General features: G+C 46.1%; 1 protein-coding gene and 1 non-coding gene across 2 annotated transcripts; one reads left to right on the top strand and one right to left on the bottom strand.

Annotated features, from left to right (window-relative positions):
- Positions 1-3,708: 3,708 nt before the first annotated feature.
- On the top strand, positions 3,709-3,815 carry LOC113899372. The gene has a single exon (XR_003512904.1). It is a non-coding gene; the product is annotated as a U6 spliceosomal RNA (small nuclear RNA).
- A 4,526-nt stretch (positions 3,816-8,341) lies between these two features.
- On the bottom strand, positions 8,342-18,470 carry RIPPLY3 (ripply transcriptional repressor 3). Its single transcript, XM_027548807.1, has 4 exons — positions 18,276-18,470; positions 17,313-17,379; positions 12,848-12,915; positions 8,342-9,111 (listed from the first exon to the last, which is right to left on the bottom strand). Exons 1-4 carry the CDS (start codon positions 18,377-18,379, stop codon positions 8,811-8,813), a joined length of 540 nt encoding a protein of 179 aa, XP_027404608.1. The 5' UTR covers positions 18,380-18,470; the 3' UTR covers positions 8,342-8,810.
- Positions 18,471-19,488: the final 1,018 nt, after the last annotated feature.

Below are 19,488 nucleotides of genomic sequence, written 5' to 3'. Positions count from 1 at the left end.
TATAAGCATCCATTATTTTCATGATCATCATAAAAAATCACCTATTCATGCATTGGTCTTTCACCAGTAATTCTACAAAAGTGAGTCAGTGACTCATGCCCTGCAGGAAAGTAGAAAATTCTCCCTCTGATATTTCTTTTTTAAAAATATTTATTTTTAATTGATTGATGATTGCTTTATAATATTGGTTTTATTTCTCATTCCCAGGAGCTCAGCTTGCCCCCCTGGAGGCCTAGGGTCTTCTGCTGTAGGAGCTGTTGCAGTATCTTGATGAGTTTTTGATGTATTTGTCAGGGGGCTGGTGATCTCTCCAGGCTGGCTTCCCTGGTGGCTCATATGGTAAAGCATCTGCCTGCAATGCAGGAGACCCAGGTTCGATTCCTGGGTCGGGAAGATCCCCTGGAAAAGGAAATGGCAATCCACTCCAGCACTCTTGCCTGGAAAATCCCATGGACGGAGGAGCCTGATAGGCTACAGTCCATGGGGTCTCGAAGAGTCGGACACGACTGAGCGACTTCACTTTCTTTCACTTGGTGATCTCTCCATCTTCCTCCTCTGCCGTCTTCTTCCACCTCCTCCCTGTGATATTTCTGTATAGTGTACTTTTCCTCATATTCAGAGATATCATTTTCCTGCCACCAAAAAAAAGGTGATTAAAGTAAACTGCTAGAACAAATACCTCTGAGTTCAGTTGCTTGTTCAAGAGTCCAAAATAAAATGATGGAAACATCTTAGTAGAGTCTGTATAATTCACACAGCAAGGTGTGTGCTACAGAAACAGATAAGAGTAGGGACCTGTGGCCTGCGATTCGTGTAGTTAATTCCAAATCAGGGAAGCTGCCCAGAGACCAAGGCAGGGAGGTAGGGAAGGGGCCCGGCTCACTGCTAGAAAGAGAGCGTTTTTGGGGTTGCGGGTTCTGTTCTCAGGTTTGACTCTGTAATTGGATTTCCTCTGTATGTAAAGGAATGAAACGAGTTCAAGAGCTTTGTCGAAAGCTTAGTAAGTTTCTGAAAACGTCTCGGAATCTGCAGAAAAGAGTTCTTAAATTTTCTTCTCTTTCAATTTGTTGAAGGAATTGTAAGTCCTAGGTCTCCCCTCACATTTCCATTGCATGTCCCATTCTCTAATGAAATAAACTCCTAAATCACATTACAGAATTCCAACTCAGGAAGAATGAAGATCCCACTGACTATGGTCACTTGCTGGCCCCAACAAGCGCCTCTGAGTTCCAGCCCATCTTTAAAGATCTCAAAGGGAAAAAAAAAAAAAAAAAGCCTTGTTGTCATCTCATCTTTTTTCTTTAGAACTTCTTGCTCTCTGCCTCCCTTTCCCCAGTTCTTAAACTATTTTCTGGCTGAAAGAGACCAGACGCATGCAGGGTGGACTCAAAGTGTGCTCTTGCTTTCATTTCTACACCCACAGTGGAAATGGGCCCGTCCATCTACCAATCGCCATATACACGAATGGTCAAAACAGTGTTATTTCTAATAGGTCCAAACTGGAAACTGAGCCAGTACTCATCAGCAGGAGAAGGGATGAGGAAATAGTGGTTTATTCACACAATCGGGGTCTTATTCAGCACTGAGAAGTAGCCATCTACAACTGCAACACTCTGAATGAAGTCACAGTGCAATGCTAAGGTGAGAAGCCAGATAAAAAAGAGCCCATGTGTGAGTCCACTGATGGCAAGTTCAGAACCAGGCAAGGGGAATCCATAAGTGCTGGAGGTGGTGGGGACCAGGAGCAATTGCAAGGGCTGTCCTGGGCTTCTGTTATTTTTTACTGGGGTGCTGTTTTCATGAGCATATTAACTTTGCAAAAATGTATCAAGTTTATGTGATTAGAAGTTCTTCAGTTCAGTTCAGTCACTCAGTTGTGTCCGATTCTTTGCGACCCCACGAACTGCAGCATGCCAGTCCTCCCTGTCCATCACCAACTCCCGGAGTCCACCCAAACCCATGTCCATTGAGTCGGTGATGCCATCCAACCATCTCATCCTCTGTTGTTCCCTTCTCCTCCTGCCCTTAATCTTTCCCAACATCAAGGTCTTTTCAAATCAGTCAGCTCTTCACATCAGGTGGCCAAAATATTGGAGTTTCAGCTTTAGCATCAGTCCTTCCGATGACTATTCAGGACTGATCTCCTTTAGGATGGACTGGTTGGATCTCCTTGCAGTCCAAGGGACTCTCAAGAGTCTTCTCCAACACCACAGTTCAAAAGCATCAATTCTTTGGTGCTCAGCTTTCTTTATAGTCCAACTCTCACATCCATACATGACTACTGGAAAAACCATAGCCTTGACCAGACTAACCTTTGTTGACAAAATAACGTCTCTGCTTTTTAATATGCTGTCTAGGTTGGTCATAACTTTCCTTCCAAGGAGTATTATTTTCAATAGGAAGTTTACACTGGGACTTCCCTGGTGATTTCAACTTCATGTTTCTACTGCAGCGGATTCGGGTTTGATCCCTGGTCTAGGAACTAAGATCCTGCATGCCCACTTGGCAAAAAATAATAATAATTATGTTAAAAAGTTAGCTTGATTTTTTTTTTTTTTATCAAGGGAAGGGAAGGAATTCCCTGGCATCCCAGTGGTTAGGATGCTGTGCTTTCACTGAGGTGGCTGGGGATCTCATTGGGGAACTAAGATCTTATGAGCCACATAGCAGAGCCAAAAAAAAAAAGAGGGGGGTAAGGAAGAAGGGATGCTTTTATTTATTAATATAATACTCATAATAAAATTGCTATGAAATTGCCTCTAAAAAATTGTGCTCATCAAATAGACCTCTGGAATATAAAGAGAAATGAAATATTTTATATAGTTTCAGAAAGCAGTTTGATGCCTCTATTTAAAATCTACCTAAAATAAAGTCTTCCATTTTTTTTTGTATGAAGCCCATTTAGGATTTGGGCTTCCCTGGTGGCTCAGAGATTAAAGCATCTGCCTCTAATGCAGGAGACCTGGGTTCAGTCCCTGGGTCAGGAAGATCCCCTGGAGAAGGAAATGGCAACCCACTCCAGTACTCTTGCCTGGAGAATCCCATGGATGGAGGAGCCTGGTGGGCTACAGTCCACAGGGTCGCAAAGAGTCAGACATGACTGAGCAACTTAACTTTCACTTTCCACTAGAATTTAATACCAAGTCCTGAAAAGTAAATCCCCTGGGCCTATGGGCTTTGATAGTACATATATTAGTTCTTTGTAGCTTTCCATGATAACAAATACTTGGTTCTCCCTGCATGAAGACAGTTGTACTGAAAATGCACCGTGAGTCATGTGATGTGAGTCAGATACTGAAAAGGGGAGGGGGCAGTTGGCATGGGGGGAGCTTGGCCAACTGCAGAAATTTGCAAAAAAGGTTTTGCTTATTTCCTTATTCAGAATGCTTTTTCCTTGAGCCAAGGTAGCTGGATTAAAGTCCAGTAGAGTATAACCAAGGTGAGGGGCTGGTACATGGGTACATAGAGCCCAGGGGAGGATGCCAAGGGATCCGTGGGAAATAATGCAACAACAAAATGTCCATCAGCTGATGATCAGGTCAATAAAACATGGTCTATCCATACAATGAAATATTCGGCCAAATAGTGACACACGCTGCAACATGATGACTCTTGTAAACGTTATGCTAAATGAAAGAAGCCGGCCACAAAAGGTCACATGTGTAAGGTCCCATTTGCATCAAATATTTAGGAAAAAAAATCTAGAGAGCGCTTGCTTCAGCAGCACATATATTAAAACCAGAATGATACAGAAAAGATTACCACGGCCCCTGGGCAAGGAGGACATGCGAATCTGTGAAGCATTCCACATTCTAAAAAGGATGTGGTGCATATGTGCAATGGAATATTACTCAGCCGTGAAAAAGAATAAGATACTGCTATTTGCAGTAGCAAGGATGGATCTGGAGATTGTCGTGCTGAGTTAAGTAGGTCAGGCAGAAAAAGACAAACGTGTGATGTCACTTATATGTAGAATTTTTTTAATGGTACAAAAGAACTTATTTACAGGACAGAGATAGAGTCACAGAGTAGAAAGCAAATTTGTGGTTGCCAGAGGGAGAGGAGAAAAAGGATGGATGGGGAGATTGGGATTGACATATATACACTGCCGCTGCTGCTAAGTCACTCAGTCGCTCTTTGCAACACTATGGACTGCAGCCCACCAGGCTCCTCTGTCCATGGGATTCTCCAAGCAAGAATACTGGAGTGGGTTGTCATGCCTTCCTCCAGGGAAGAAGGAATTAAACCTAGGAATTAAACCTGCGTCTCTGATGTCTCCTGCATTGGCAGATGGGTTCTTTACCACTAGCAACACCTGGGAAGCCCCATATATACACACTGCTGCCGCTGCTAAGTCGCTTCAGTCGTGTCCGACTCTGTGCGACCCCATAGACAGCAGCCCACCAGGCTCCGCCATCCCTGGGATTCTCCAGGCAAGAACGCTGGAGTGGGTTGCCATTTCCTTCTCCAATGCAGGAAAGTGAAAAGTGAAAGTGAAGTCGCTCATCGCTCAGTTGAGTCGACTCTTCTAGACCCCATGGACTGCAGCCTACCAGGGTCCTCCGTCCATGGGATTTTCCAGGCAAGAGTACTGGGTGGGTTGCCATTGCCTTCTCCGATATATATATACGCTGCTATGTGTAAAACAGATGACTAGTAAGGACCTTCCGTACAGCACAGGGAACTCTACTCAGTACTCCATAATGACCTATATGGGAAAAGAATGGAAAAAAGAGTAGATTTATGTAAATGTGTGACTGACTCACTTTGCTCTACAGCAGAAATTAACACAACATTGTAAATCAATTAGACTCCAATTAAAAAAAAAAAAACAATAATAACAAAAAGAAATACAGAGAGACAGAAAGTAGCTTAGTAGGTGTCAGGGACTGGAAGGGTTGGGGGGAATGAGACTGACTGACAATGGAAATGGTTCTCTTTTGGGAATAATGAAAATATTCTGGAATTAGAGGAGATGGTTGTGGAACTTTGTAAATATACTAAAAGTGGGATGTATACTTTAAAAGGGTAAATTTTAGAATATGTGAGTTATAACACACATAAAAAAACAATTTCTGCCCCAGAAATTGGATTGAAAACAGTACAAGAAATGCAAGTACAAGCAAACCACAAGATAACAGCAAGGCTGAAAAACACCTTCATCATAACCTCATCTACTACATTATCAAGGTAGAAAGATTAGATGAAAAGATGGCAAAACAATTGAAATTTTCAAGAAGAATAACTGATTACGGTGTACGCTCAAACTAACATAGCATCAATTATACTCAATTAAAAAATAATTGAATTAACATTATCAGTGAACCTCAAAGCATATTTTATACCTTAGATATAATGACCATATGTTTAAGACTATGAGATTCTCAATCTAGTATTTTACAAAATTTCATCAAACTTAATGATAAACGTTTAGCAGATTGTTTTGTGATCTCTTGTTTAAGAGATCTTGGGCTTCCTTGGTGGCTCAGACGGTAAAGCATCTGCCGGCAATGCGGGAGACCTGGGTTTGAGCCCTGGGTCGGGAAGATCCCTGGAGACGGGAATGGCAACCCAATCCAGTATTCTTGCCTGGAGAATTTCATGGACAGAGGAGCCTGGCGGGCTACAGTCCACAGGGTCACAGAGAGTCGGACACGACAGAGCCACTAAGTACAGACTTTAACACAGAAGTGCAAAAAGAAGCACACCACTGGGATAATACTTTTTCTTCCTATTTAAAACTGGTTAACATAGTAAACAGAAAAATACAGCAACAAAATGAAATGCATTCTTTTGTTAGCAGACGGGTTGGAAGACTCAATGAAAATGTGGTAGAAATTTGGAGAAACACAGATTACAACAAACTATTCAGTGTGGGAGGTTTGCAGTACTGCTGGGTGAGAGTTCAAAAATGTTTCCAGCATGTTTCAGCTTGTGGTATTTGCAAGATTCATTCGGAGCTACTTTCTGTGAGCCATCAAAAGAGAGATGTGTCAGGGTAGTTGGCCTCAAGCATAAATTACTTATTCAAAATAATACACTTTATGGAAACCTGGCAAGTGTAACCATTGCTGGGGTGGGTACTTTGATTAGTAAGATTCCAGAGGAAAGGTAGAAAGATGGTCATTTACAAACTGCATCATTATTAGGCAAGCTATTGCAGGAAATAAACTGAAGGGGAAATGCAGATTTTAGAAAATACCATCAATTGGATTTTTTTTTTTTTTTTGGTAAATGAAGGGAAATTGAGACTGTGGGCGATAGGCCTGGAAATCCCATGGACAGAGGAGCCTGGCGGGCTAGTCCATGGGGTCCCAAAGTGTCAGACATGACTGAACTAGTGTGTATAGGTTAATTCCAAACTCCTAATTTATCTTCCCCTCCCCTCAGCTGCTTTTTTAATGCTAGGGACACATGATCAAAAGTGGGGAACTCATTCAGGTTTGAGCCTTTGTGAGCCAAACCACAGTCACCAGCAAGAACATAGGAGCCCCAAGGCCACCATCTCCCGCATCACAAACACCCTCATGCACTCACAGAGCCTGTGACACCGTTACTGCCGTGGCTACAGGGTCTTTATTTTCCACATTTGCACTCAGCTGGCCATATGCTAAGCAATTTAAGGAAAGTTGACCATGCGGCACATTTAAAATTCTGGTGCCCTGAGGGCTAGGTTTGGTTTCTTCAAGGTAAACAGGTGATTGGGCCAGATTTTTTTCTCAGTAAAATGGATTTATTAGAAAAGCAACACAAAGCCAAACATGATGACTTAAGCTGCATCCCAAGCATCACAGGGAGGGAGAATAAGAGTAAGACTTCTAGTTAACTAGATAAAGAGAAAGTCATCTTAAATCCTTTCTAAAATAAGCTCCATGTGTGTGTGAGAGAGAGTTGCTCAGTTGGGTCCAACTCCTTGTGACCTAAAGCACTGTAGCCCGACAGGGATTTTCCAGGCAAGAATTCTGGAGCTGGTTGCCACTTCCTCCTCCAGGGGATCTTCCCGAACCAGGAACCGAACCTGGGTCTCTCACATTTCGGGCAGAGTCTTCACTGTCTGAGCCACCAGGGAAGCCTACCAAATAATCCCCAAAGGAATCGTTAAGATTGGAAAAAGGTTATTTAGACAGTAAGTAAGACAATAAAACTAAAATAAAAACATTAAAAAAACATTTTTAAAGAAAAATTTTAAGTATTTCTTTCAAGAGAAAGAGCAAAAAAACCCCAAAAAACCCAGATGTTGGCTACCTTTGGACAGAGAAAGAGGAAGATAGGAGAAGGTGACTTTTACTTTACAGCAGACATTTTTCAGTACTGTTTGGATTGTTAGAATATTTGCATGTGTTTCCTATTGTTTAATATTAATGACTTATTTGAGCATCGAGGTTATAGGCCATTTTACTTTCATTTTTATACTTTTCCTGCATTCCTAAAAAACACAAATATAAATTGAAGAGTTAAACATAGAAAAATCCTGACAAACTTAAAAACTTTAAAGCAGGCACTGATTTAATGTAAAATGTCAAAGAGAAGGTGATTATCCAATGATTTTGTCTTTCAAAATATTTATTTCTGGTAGAAACTAGGAAGACAATCACATGTAAAATAGTTCCATAAAAAACTTTGACAAATACACTCATCTGGTCATTAAAAAATAAAAACCTGAAAATAATATTACATTAAGCACTTCAATTGAAAACAGTGTTTTGTTATTTAAGTAAAAAGCCCAAAGCAGTCCCCAGTGAAGAGCTAGTAAGCTCTTCTGTTCATACACACAGCCCTTAGACAAGAATCATAGACATTTTTATCCAGAATGGTCTCCCATCCCCAAATTCTGATCTTTTATTTTTGTTACTCTTATGGAAATTATTCAGTGTGTTTATGTGCTTTTCATAAACTTTTTTTTCAGAATGCCTAAACAACCACATCAACCTTGAAAAATAAATCATTTTTATAAAAGTGGTTGTTGTTGTTCTGTCACTCAGTCATGTCTGACTCTCTGCAACCCCCTGGACTCTAGCACCCTAGGCTTCCCTGTCCTTCGCTATCTCCCAGAGTTTGCCCAAACTCATGTCCATTGAGTTGGTGATGCCATCCAACCATCTCATCCTCTGTCACCCCCTTCTCCTCCTGCCTTCAATCTTTTCCCAGCATCAGGGTCTTTTCTAATGAGTCAGTTCTTCACATAAGGTGGCCAAAGTATTGGAGTTTCAACTTCAGCATCAGTCCTTCCAATGAATATTCAGGACTGATTTCCTTTAGGATGGACTGGTTGGATCTCCTTGCAGTCCAAGGGACTCTCAAGAGTCTTCTCCAGCACCAGAGTTCAAAAGCATCAATTCTTTGGCACTCAATTTTCTTCACGGTCCAATTCTCACATCTGTACATGACTACCAGAGAAACCATAGCTTTGACTGCTGGGACCTTTGTTTACAAATGTGGACGTAGCCAAATGAGGGGTCTCAGGTTAAGTGAGAGGCAAGGGTGGGGTACTAATCAATATGGAATGATTTGTCATTTAATCGGCACAGTGACACTGCTGGGTGTGCTTTGAAGGCCGGCCCTACCGGGTAACAACCTGCATTAATGCAAACATCTTGGATCTAGAATCCTCTCTCGAAGCTATGAATGAGATGCAAAGAATCACTCAGGGGAGGATGAGTAAAAGCCAAGTCCTGGGGGCCAGCGGGGTGCTGGCCAAAGGCAGCCAAGTCCTTGTACACCCAGTGGAAACGCGAAGTGTCCTGGGGCAACTGTCCCGAAGGGCTGTCCTCAGGGCACGTGCGAGGTGGGCAGGTGCAGGAGAGACAGACTCACACGCATGAGGGGCAGGCAGCGGCCTCGGGGGAGTCAGGGTCGGGGGGTGGACCCTTCCCATTGAGGCCCCCGGGCTGCCGCGCCGGGTTTGCGGCCCCGTCTCTGGCCTTCCTCTCTGAGCCATCTGCCACCTCCTCGAGCTGCAGGGCGGAGAGCTGGGTGTCTTCCTCCAGCTCCTCTTCTGACTCAGACTCGTCATTGTAGAAGTGGATGGTGGCTTGCACGGGGAAACTGGCCAGCACCTTCTCCCCGGAGCTCTGCAGATACTCTTGACGCTTAGAAATGGGCAAGTAGAGTCTGAGATTAAAGAAACAAGTACACCGTTAGTCAGCCTGAAGACAGTTTTCAACCGCACTGAGAGGAGCCTTTTCTTTAGAAGCAGCTAACGCCCAATCTTCCTCTCTCATTTTGCCTTCAGTGTGGACAGCATTGTTTTTTGTTTTTTTTTTTTATTCTGCGCACAGGACACAAAACTGAGCAAGTGGGGGCACCTGGTGATGAACCCCATTCTAGGTCAGAAATGAGCTACCGAGGACTCCCCGGGAGAGCCAGTGGTTAAGGCTGCGCTTCCACTGCAGGGGGGGCGCTGCTTGGATCCCTGGAAGGGGAACTAAAATCCCACATGCTGCCGGACCCAGAACAAACAAAAATCCTGAAACCTGCTCTTTTGGGGCTTCCCTGGTAGCTCGGACGGTAAAGAATCTGCCTGCAAAGTGAGAGGCCTGGGTTCAATCCCTGAGTCGGGAAGATCCCCTGGAGAAAGGCATGGCAACCCACTCCAGTATTCCTCCCTGGGAAATCCCATGGAGAGAGGAGCCTGGTAGGCTACAGTCCAAGGGGTCGCAAAGAGTCAGACATGACTGAGTTTTCTCCAGAATCCCCAGAGGAATCACCCCACATTAGTATTTTTAAAGCTTCCTCAGTGATTCTGGGGCTTCCCTGATAGCTCAGTTGGTAAAGAATCTGCCTGGCTCAGCTGGTAAAGAATCTGCCTGCAATGTGGGAGACTTGGGTTCCATCCCTGGGTTGGGAAGATCCCCTGGAGAAGGGAGAGGCTACCCACTCCAGTATTCTGGCCTGGAGAATTCCATGGACTGTATAGTCCACGGGGTCGCAAAGAGTCGGACACGACTGAGCGACCTGCACTGCACTTGCAGGGATTCTATGAGAACTGAAGACTATGGTGTGAAACACCAGGACAATGTCCTTTATCCCCAAATCACTCTTTGATCAGTCTGAGGGGCTCGAAATTTCATCTCCAGCAGTTACTATCTTTCAAATCAGATCAGATCAGATCAGTCACTCAGTCATGTCCGACTCTTTTCGACCCCATGAATCGCAGCATGCCAGGCCTCCCTGTCCATCACCAACTCCTGGACTTCATTCAGACTCACGTCCAACGAGTCAGTGATGCCATCCAGCCATCTCATCCTCTGTCGTCCCCTTCTCCTCTTGCCCCCAATCCCTCCCAGCATCAGAGTCTTTTCCAATGAGTCAACTCTTCGCATGAGGTGGCCAAGGTACTGGAGTTTCAGCTTTAGCATCATTCCTTCCAAAGAAATCCCAGGGCTGATCTCCTTCAGAATGGACTGGTTGGATCTCCTTGCAGTCCAAGGGACTCTCAAGAGTCTTCTCCAACACCACAGTTCAAAAGCATCAATTCTTCGGTGCTCAGCCTTCTTCACAGTCCAACTCTCACATCCATGCATGACCACAGGAAAAGCCATAGCCTTGACTAGACGGACCTTTGTTGGCAAAGTAATGTCTCTGCTTTTCAATATGCTATCTAGGTTGGTCATAACTTTCCTTCCAAGGAGTAAGCATCTTTTAATTTCATGGCTGCAGTCACCATCTGTAGTGATTTTGGAGCCCAGAAAAATAAAGTCTGACACTGTTTCCACTGTGTCCCCATCTATTTCCCATGAAGTGATGGGACCGGATGCCATGATCTTCGTTTTCTGAATGTTGAGCTTTAAGCCAACTCTTTCACTCTCCACTTTCACTTTCATCAAGAGGCTTTTGAGTTCCTCTTCACTTTCTGCCATAAGGGTGGTGTCATCTGCATATCTGAGGTAATTGATATTTCTCCCTGCAATCTTGATTCCAGCTTGTGTTTCTTCCAGTCCAGCGTTTCTCATGATGTACTCTGCATATAAGTTAAATAAACAGGGTGACAATATACAGCCTTGACATACTCCTTTTCCTATTTGGAACCAGTCTGTTGTTCCATGTTCAGTTCTAACTGTTGCTTCCTGATCTGCAGACAAATTTCTCAAGAGGCAGATCAGGTGGTCTGGTATTCCCATCTCTTTCAGAACTTCCACAGTTTATTGTGATCCACACAGTTAAAGGCTTTGGCATAGTCAATAAAGCAGAAATCGATGTTTTTCTGGAACTCTCTTGCTTTTTCCATGATCCAGCAGACGTTGGCAATTTGATCTCTGGTTCCTCTACCTTTTCTAAAACCAGCTTGAAAATCAGGAAGTTCACAGTTCACATATTGCTGAAGCCTGGCTTGGAGAATTTTGAGCATTACTTTACTAGCGAGTGAGATGAGTGCAATTGTGCGGTAGTTTGAGCATTCTTTGGCACTGCCTTTCTTTGGGATTGGAATGAAAACTGACCTTTTCCAGTCCTGTGGCCACTGCTGAGTTTTCCAAATTTGCTGGCATATTGAGTGCAGCACTTTCACAGCATCATCTTTCAGGATTTGGAATAGCTCCACTGGAATTCCATCACCTCCACTAGCTTTGTTCGTACTGATGCTTTCTAAGGCCCACTTGACTTCACATTCCAGGATGTCTGGCTCTAGGTGAGTGATCACACCATCGTGATTACCTGGGTCGTGAAGATCTTTTTTGTACAGTTCTTCTGTGTATTCTTGCCATCTCTTCTTAATATCTTCTGCTTCTATTAGGTCCATACCATTTCTGTCCTTTATCGAGCCCATCTTTGCATGAAATGTTCCTTTGGTATCTCTGATTTTCTTGAAGAGATCCCTAGTCTTTCCCATTCTGTTGTTTTCCTCTATTTCTTTGCATTGATCGCTGAAGAAGGCTTTCTTATCTCTTCTTGCTCTTCTTTGGAACTCTGCATTCAGATGTTTATATCTTTCCTTTTCTCCTTTGCTTTTCACTTCTCTTCTTTTCACAGCTTTAGGTTTTATTAAAGCCTCTAATTCCAGGCTAACCAGAGTAACAATACTCTGCCGAGAGGTGACAGCACAGGCTAGGTTTACTTTGATGAAGGAAATGACAGCTGGAGAGAGAGAGGCTGAGAGAAATAGAGAGAGGCACACAGAGGAACAGAAATGCTGAGAACGAACCACTTGCCTAAAATGAAACTTAAAAGGCTTAGAGCAGTGATGGTCCCAATCATTGTCAACAGAACTACTGAGACGGCAGAGGTTCAACCACAGTACAGCATCCACCCAGCCCCTCGTTTTCTCCACGCCCACAGTTAGGAGGTCTATTTTGCACTAGGCAATATATTAACTTATATCCTGGGAGAAAATAGAAAGGAACCTAAATATCTAAGTGAATAAGCAGATATATACATATACAAGTCACATGCAATTAAACGCATGGAAAAATGTATAATGAGAGACATAGACAAAAAGTATCAACACGGGATTTTCCTAGCTAAGATTCCCAGCTCCCAAAGCAGGGGACCCAGGTCGATCCCCGGGCAGGAAACTAAATCCCATAAGCTGCAACTAAGATCCAGCACAGCCAGTAAATAAATAAATATATATTTTAAAGTATAGATATAAAAAAAGACGCCAATTTCAACTTGCAACTGAAACACTGAATAAATAAATGAATAAATTCCAGATATCCAACAGAATATTCTTTTTTTTTTTTTTCAACAGAATATTCTTGAAGTTCCCTAGAGTAATCATAACCAAATAATGTTGGGAAATAACACTGAATTATTTTCGATTTTTGAAAATGTATACACTTGAAGACACTAGAGTGTACTGAAGCTTATATTAAAAGGAATGATATATTTCTATGGTGAAGTTAGATATTACCTGACAGGATGCTGAAACCCAAAGGCCCCCTTCGATCCAAAGGTTTCTTGATCACCCGCAGGCTCAAGCTGCAAGGACAGACACATACAAACACAGACACAGTCAAGAATCCTTTGAAAGGAGCATCCTGAAGCCTTTAAAAATAAAATGTAAGTAGCCTGCACTTCGGAGAAGGCGATGGCACCCCACTCCAGTACTCCTGCCTGGAAAATCCCATGGACGGAGGAGCCTGGTAGGCTGCAGTCCATGGGGTCGCCAAGAGTCGGACACGACTGAGCGACTTCACTTTCACTTTTCACTTTCATGCATTGGAGAAGGAAATGGCAGTGTTCTTGCCTGGAGAATCTCAGGGATGGGGGAGCCTGGTGGGCTGCCATCTCTGGGGTCGCACAGAGTCGGACACGACTGAAGCGACTTAGCAGCAGCAGCAGCAGCAGCCTGCACTTGGGCCTCCCCAGGTGCTGCAGTGGTAAAGAACCTGCCTTCCAATTCCTGAGATGCAAGAGATGAGGGTGTGATCCCTGGCTCGGGACGATCCCCGGTGTAGGAAATGGCAACCCACTCCAGTATGATTGCCTGGGAAATCCCACGGAGCCTAGTGGGAACTCCCATGGGAGCCTAGTCCACGGGGTTGCAAAGAGTCAGACACGACTGAGCACCCATGTGTGCACAGCCTGCACTTGTTAGGATCGGTTCCAATTTTAGAGACAATTTAAACAACTGAATAGAATACTGATGAGCTCCCCTTCCTTTGACAGTTGTCACAATGTCCCAGCACTGTGAGGGGTCCCAAGACGGAAAGATGAGTTGGCACAGGCCCCCACTTCACACATTTTAAAATCTAATGGGGAAAGACACACATGAAGGCAAATAAACACACTATAAAAGCATCAAGCAGTAAGATGCTCACTATTTTAAGCAAGGAGGGAGATCAGGAAAGGACTCATGGGGAGCCTGGCAGAGACATCAATAGCACTTGGGTATTCAGTTCTGGGCCCATCCACCCATCCACGGTGGAGCAGAGCATCCGATTCTGAGGGTCAGGAAAATAGACAGCATAGATTGGGAAAGGTAGAGCCCAGTGTGAAATGAATGAGAAACTGCCCTGGCAAAAGGGCTCAACAGGAAGTTGAATCCGGATACTGAACACCTTGAAAACACATGACTGAGTCTAGGTTTCATTCTGGAGACAGAATTCAAGACCATTAATGATTTCTGAGCTAGGGGTTCAACAATGAGCTCTGTATTTTAAGGATCACGGTGGCTGCTGGAAGCAGCGAATAGCATAGATTGGTGAGGTAAGGGCTTGGAGGTCTCTGGCAAGAGGTGACAGAGATTTGAACTCAAGTAACACCAACCAAGGGGCTTTCCAGGTGGCATTAGCGGTAAAGAACCCACCTGCCAATGCATGAGACATAAGAGTCGTGAGCTTGATCCCTGCATCAGCAAGATCCCCTGGAGGAAGGCACGACAACCCCCTCCAGTATTCTCGCCTGGAGAATCCCTTGAACAGAGGACCCTGGTGGACTCCAGTCCACAGGATCATACAGAGTCAAGACACAAATGAAGCAACTTAGCATGCATGCAACACCAACCAGAAGGGAAGAGGAAGACAGGTTCCCAAGGACATGCATAGCATTTGAAAGGTAAGACACTGCTCGGTGCAGGCCCTGAACAGCCAAGAGCAATCTTAAGAAAGGATGACAAGCTTGAACCATCACATTTCTTGGTTTCAAACTATTAGTATATTACAAAGCTATAGTGAGCAAAACAATAGTCGATCAAAATCAAAAACAGTAGTCAAAACAGTATCAAAAAGCTATTGGCTTAAATACAGACACATAGATCAACGGGACAGATTAGAGAGCCCAGAAATAAATTCATGCATTTATCATCAATTAATTCATAACAAGGGGCCCAAAAATATATAACGGGCAAAGGACAGTCTTTTCAATAAACGGTGTTGAGAAAACTGAATAACCACCTGCAAACTGGGCCCTTATCTTACACCATACAGAGCACATAACTCAGACTGAGTTAAAAACGTAAACGTGGTTATTCCCTGGGTAGGTTAGGACTCCACGCTTTCGCGTCCATGGGCTCAGGTTAAATCCCTGGTCGAGGAACAAAGATCCCTTCAAACCACGCAGCTAAAACAAAACAAATAAAAACCAGGAAACAAACAAAACAAAAATCTTAACAGGAAGACCCGAAATCATAAGCCTCCTTGACATTTTATCAGCCTTATTTTAATAACATGCTATGTTGAGCTAAGGGAAATAATGAGCGTCTTTGGAACAAAATCTGTTCCATAATGAAGTTCACTGTTTAGCGGGGGGGTGGGTGCGACGCAGGTCGGGGGAGGGGGGTGGTTCCAGGAAGTCACATCTGCGCTAAGCTCTTTTGTAATTATTGCTGTCTTTTAGTGGAAAGGGACATCAAATGGGGGAGAGTGACCCCCGCCCTGCTCAGGGGTTTGAGACTTTCCCTTGACTTTAGATTGTATTCTAATTTTGGTCTGCTGACCTGCAGTTCAGGTCCCTAGGCAGTAGTCCCCTCCACCCCCACCCCTAACGTCCCAGGCCAATGACATTTCTCAAGAAATACAAACAGGGCTTCCAGTGGTTAAGAATACGCCCTGCAAAAAAAAAAAAAAAAGAATACGCCTTGCAAGACAGGGGGTATCGTTCAGTCCCTGGTCCGGGATGATCCCATATGCTGCAGAACAACTAAGCCCTTATGCCAAAACTACCCGGCTCTAGAGCCTACGAATTGCATGCAACTAACCGAGACAACTGGGCTCTGCAACGAAAGGAGTCACCGCAGTGGGAAGGCCCGTGCACCACAGCAAAAAGTAGTCCCCGCTAGCCTCAACTAGAGAAAGACTGCGCAAAGCAACGAAGACCCAGAGCGGCCAATAAATAAATTAAAAGACAGTTTTTGAAAAAGAAACATACAGCATAGCTCAGGAGCCGAACAATTCTCCCTCTTTGTCGGGAGGGGGCGCTGCTGAGCAAGAAGCCGGCCCTCGCCTCTCCTGCTTGCGCTCACCTGGCCGGGGCTCCCGGGAACCCAGAGCGGTATGGGGGGTCGTTCGCCACTGACCTCTCTGTCCGGCCAATCGGACCCTGCAAACAGCTGGCCAGTGGGGAGCCGGGCAGCTGAGCGCTACAGCTCTTGCGAACACCCACTCTCCACCCCACCCCACCCAACTCCCCCGCAAAAAAATCCATGTGCCTTGTGGATGATCCATAGAAAGCTGCTGTAGCTTAACATTTTTCTGCCAGTAATCTTCATTTTTTTTCTCACCAATGACCTTCTCATCATAATAGAAAACAGGACTACCTTACACTAGGAAAGTGTGCTGTATTTTTTATTCTTGCAAACAACTGGTAGACTGCACATATTTTTCATTTAAAAGAAAATTGGATAATTTTTTCTCCCAAGCACTTTTTAAAATCTTATGCTTACGAACTTAAGTTTGGATGCAAGAGAAGGAATTACTTCCCATTATCTAGTTATTGCAGGTAAGAATAATTGGGGCAAGAAAAAATTATATTCCGCATTCATTTAATATAGATTTGATTTGCTTCACTCTTTAAATAGTAACTGAATTAAAACTCCCATTATTCAGACTAATTTAATGAAGGAGTCTAAATATCAAAATGCCAGAGAAGTCTGAACCTGAGTTTCTTATCAGACTAGAAATAACTGCACACTCTGCCAGAAGTGTTACCTAATGGTCCTTCCTAGCCTGATTAACTCTGGCACTTTAAAAGTCAGCCATTTATACTTTAAAATATGACAAAGGACAGGTGAATTCTATGAAAGCAAGTCATTACTCCAGTAAGTATAAAGCACTTTAGTTACCAATGCAGGAGACAAAAGAATAGTGGTGGCGATTAATCTTGCCCTCCAAAGCCCTCAGCTGGAGTGTGTTTGCTCAGAAAGCATGACTTAGGAGCACTTGCAGACAGGGCCCAAAGTTTCAGAAAGAGTCAAATGGCAGGTGGAGACTTTTCACTGCACCTTCTGGGCCCTCCAGACAGAGCTCTGCCCATATTTGCACTAGGGCACCAGCCTGGTGCTAATCTTTTGAGCCTGTGCTCATCTTTTCTCTAATTTGAGGGGGACCAAGGCCTTCTCTCCCCACTACTTGCTGTGTTATCAGGGGGAAGAAAAACGCAATATGGAAGAAACCTTTTACGATGTCCTTGAAACAGTTCTGCCATCATGGCATTGCTTTTCAAGAAACAGAAGCAAGCCAGAGCCAATCCGTGTCTGAGTCAGACCCCATCAACACCTGACCGGCAGGGTGCCCACTCCCAGACCCCAAGGCAATTCTGCATTAGATGACCCAGGGAGGGACTGGCCGAGGAGGCCTCTCCTTGTCCCTTCATTGTAGAGATGGTGCCGCTTTCTGGCCAACCGGTTGGTATCTACAAGGCCCACACACTGACCTTACCTCACTTCCAGTTCTGGTGGGCTCAGCTTCCTGAGGGGTCAGGGTCCAAGGTCTCCATGGAGTTTGGCTGGAAGGACAGGGACCAAGAGTGAACCACAGCATTTTCTGCTTTTAAAGCTGGATCATAAGAGTTATCACTCTAATCATTTCTAACGTCTGCCTAAATGTCACTGGACACACCAGAATGTTCTTTCAAGTTCTCAGTCTGTGCGTTAAGCCTGTGCTGTGTGTGTGTGTGTGTGTGTGTGTGTGTTTCTCCTGCCACATTTCCAGTTCTCTGCCTTCACCGGGCTTTCAGAACTCCCAAATCTGATACACATTAGTTGAGAAATTTCTCTCCCATCCTGGCTGGATTCTTCAGTTCGTTCTCCCCACTGTAGCTGGCTACTTGGTCGCCTATTCATTTCAACCTCATCTCCCTGACTACTGAAAGATCAGGACTCCAGAGACCAGTCTGCAGAGTTTTACCAGGCAAAAAAAGCGGGACTGAGTTTCTCCTCTCTGACCGCCTGGCCACCCAGCCCCTTCTCCATCTCCCCTGCTAATTTGATTTTAACTTGACTACCTTAAAAGGGGCTGGTATCCCCCACCCCACGCCCCGCACCGCCGGAACAGCGAACGCTGAACCCCAAGCACGGGGCAAACAAAGAATATCACCAAGGATGTGCCGGTCAACAGGACGCGACCCACCCCCTGCCCCGCGCAGGGCTCGCTCAGCGGCCAGCTCGGTGGGTTCCAGATCTAGAAACGGAAGCTTTGGTCCACTGCCGGCCGCCTCTGGGGCCTCCCCAGTTGGGAACGGAGCTCAGGAGCCGAGAAGATTCTGCGTCCCCGTCTCACGCCTAGGAACTTGCGGGGCGTCGCCGTCGGGCTCCAGGGTTCCGCCTGGTCACCCCGTGATCAGCGCGGCCGGAGCATCCTGCCTGCCTTGCCCGCACCCACGCGCCGCGGGGACGCCCTCACCTCTCGGGCCCGCGCGGCGCCGGTGGTCCCCGGGGACCGTCCCCGACGCAGTGACAGACGCGTCCCCGCTCCTCCGGGGCTCCGGCCGCCGCCTCGGGTCTCATGATGCCCTCGGAAGACGCGGCGCCCGCGATCTGCCGCGCCTTTAACCGCTCCGGCGAGGGCGCTCCCCGACCCGCGCGCTCGGCGCCAGGTTTAAAAACGGGGGCGGGGCGGGGAGGGGACACGGAGACCCGGGAGAGGGTGGGGTGCACACCGGAGAAACTCCGGGAGGGGACGAGCGAAGGTCATGGGAGGCGGGGGGACCAGGCCAAGGAGCGGACTCGGGACGCCCAGGGGGCAAGGGCGTGGGGGCGGGGGACAAAGGAAACCCCGGGAGGGTCGCCAGGGGCAGGGGCGAGGAAGCTGGGGAGGGGACGGCGGGAAGTGACCCGGGACGCCTGGAGAGGGGGGCAAGAGGGGGGCACGTGGTGGGCACGGGGGGGGGGCGCTCTTCGCCCAGGGGTCTCCCCCTCCCGGTGCTGGAAAGGCGGGATCCCTGGCTTCTCGCCCTTCTGGCGTCTCCGCGGCCCTCGGGTTTTGGTTCCTGCGCCAGCATCTAGGTCTCCAGATTGGTGGAAAATTCTCACGTCCACGGCTGTTAAAGCGGCCGCGGGGTTCGGGGCTGGGGCGGGAGGAGCGGTTACCGAAGCCTGTGGACCCGCCCTGCCTTCGGGGCTGGACCGCGGGCGCCGGGGACGCACCGACTGGGATGCGGAAACTGGCGATGGGGCTGCAGCTTCGCTTCCAGGCGGCGGAAGGCAGCCGACAGACCTCTCGCACCCTTTTCGCCTGGGAGGCCTTGGGACCGGAGGTGGCTTTTTCTGGGAGTGGGTGCTATTTACCAGCTGAGCCACAGGAAAGCCTAATGGAAATCCGTCCTCAATATTCATTGGAAGGAGACTGATGCTGAAGCTGAAACTCCAATACTTTGGCCACCTGATGCGAAGAGCTGACTCATTTGAAAAGACCCTGATTCTGGGAAAGATTAAAGGCTGGAGGAGAAGGAGACGACAGAGGATGAGATGGTTGGATGGCATCATGGACTCGATGGACATGAGTTTGGGTAAACTCTGGAAGTTGGTGATGGACAGGGAGGCCTGGCGTGCCGCAGTCCATGGGTCGCAAAGAGTCGGACACGACTGAGCGACTGAACTGAACGGAACTGGGTACG

The sequence above is a fragment of the Bos indicus x Bos taurus genome, chromosome 1 (genome assembly GCF_003369695.1).
Source record: "Bos indicus x Bos taurus breed Angus x Brahman F1 hybrid chromosome 1, Bos_hybrid_MaternalHap_v2.0, whole genome shotgun sequence".
Taxonomy (NCBI): Eukaryota; Metazoa; Chordata; class Mammalia; order Artiodactyla; family Bovidae; genus Bos; species Bos indicus x Bos taurus.
The sequence above is the reverse complement of the archived record's forward strand: the minus strand, read 5'-3'. Positions and strand labels throughout refer to the sequence as shown.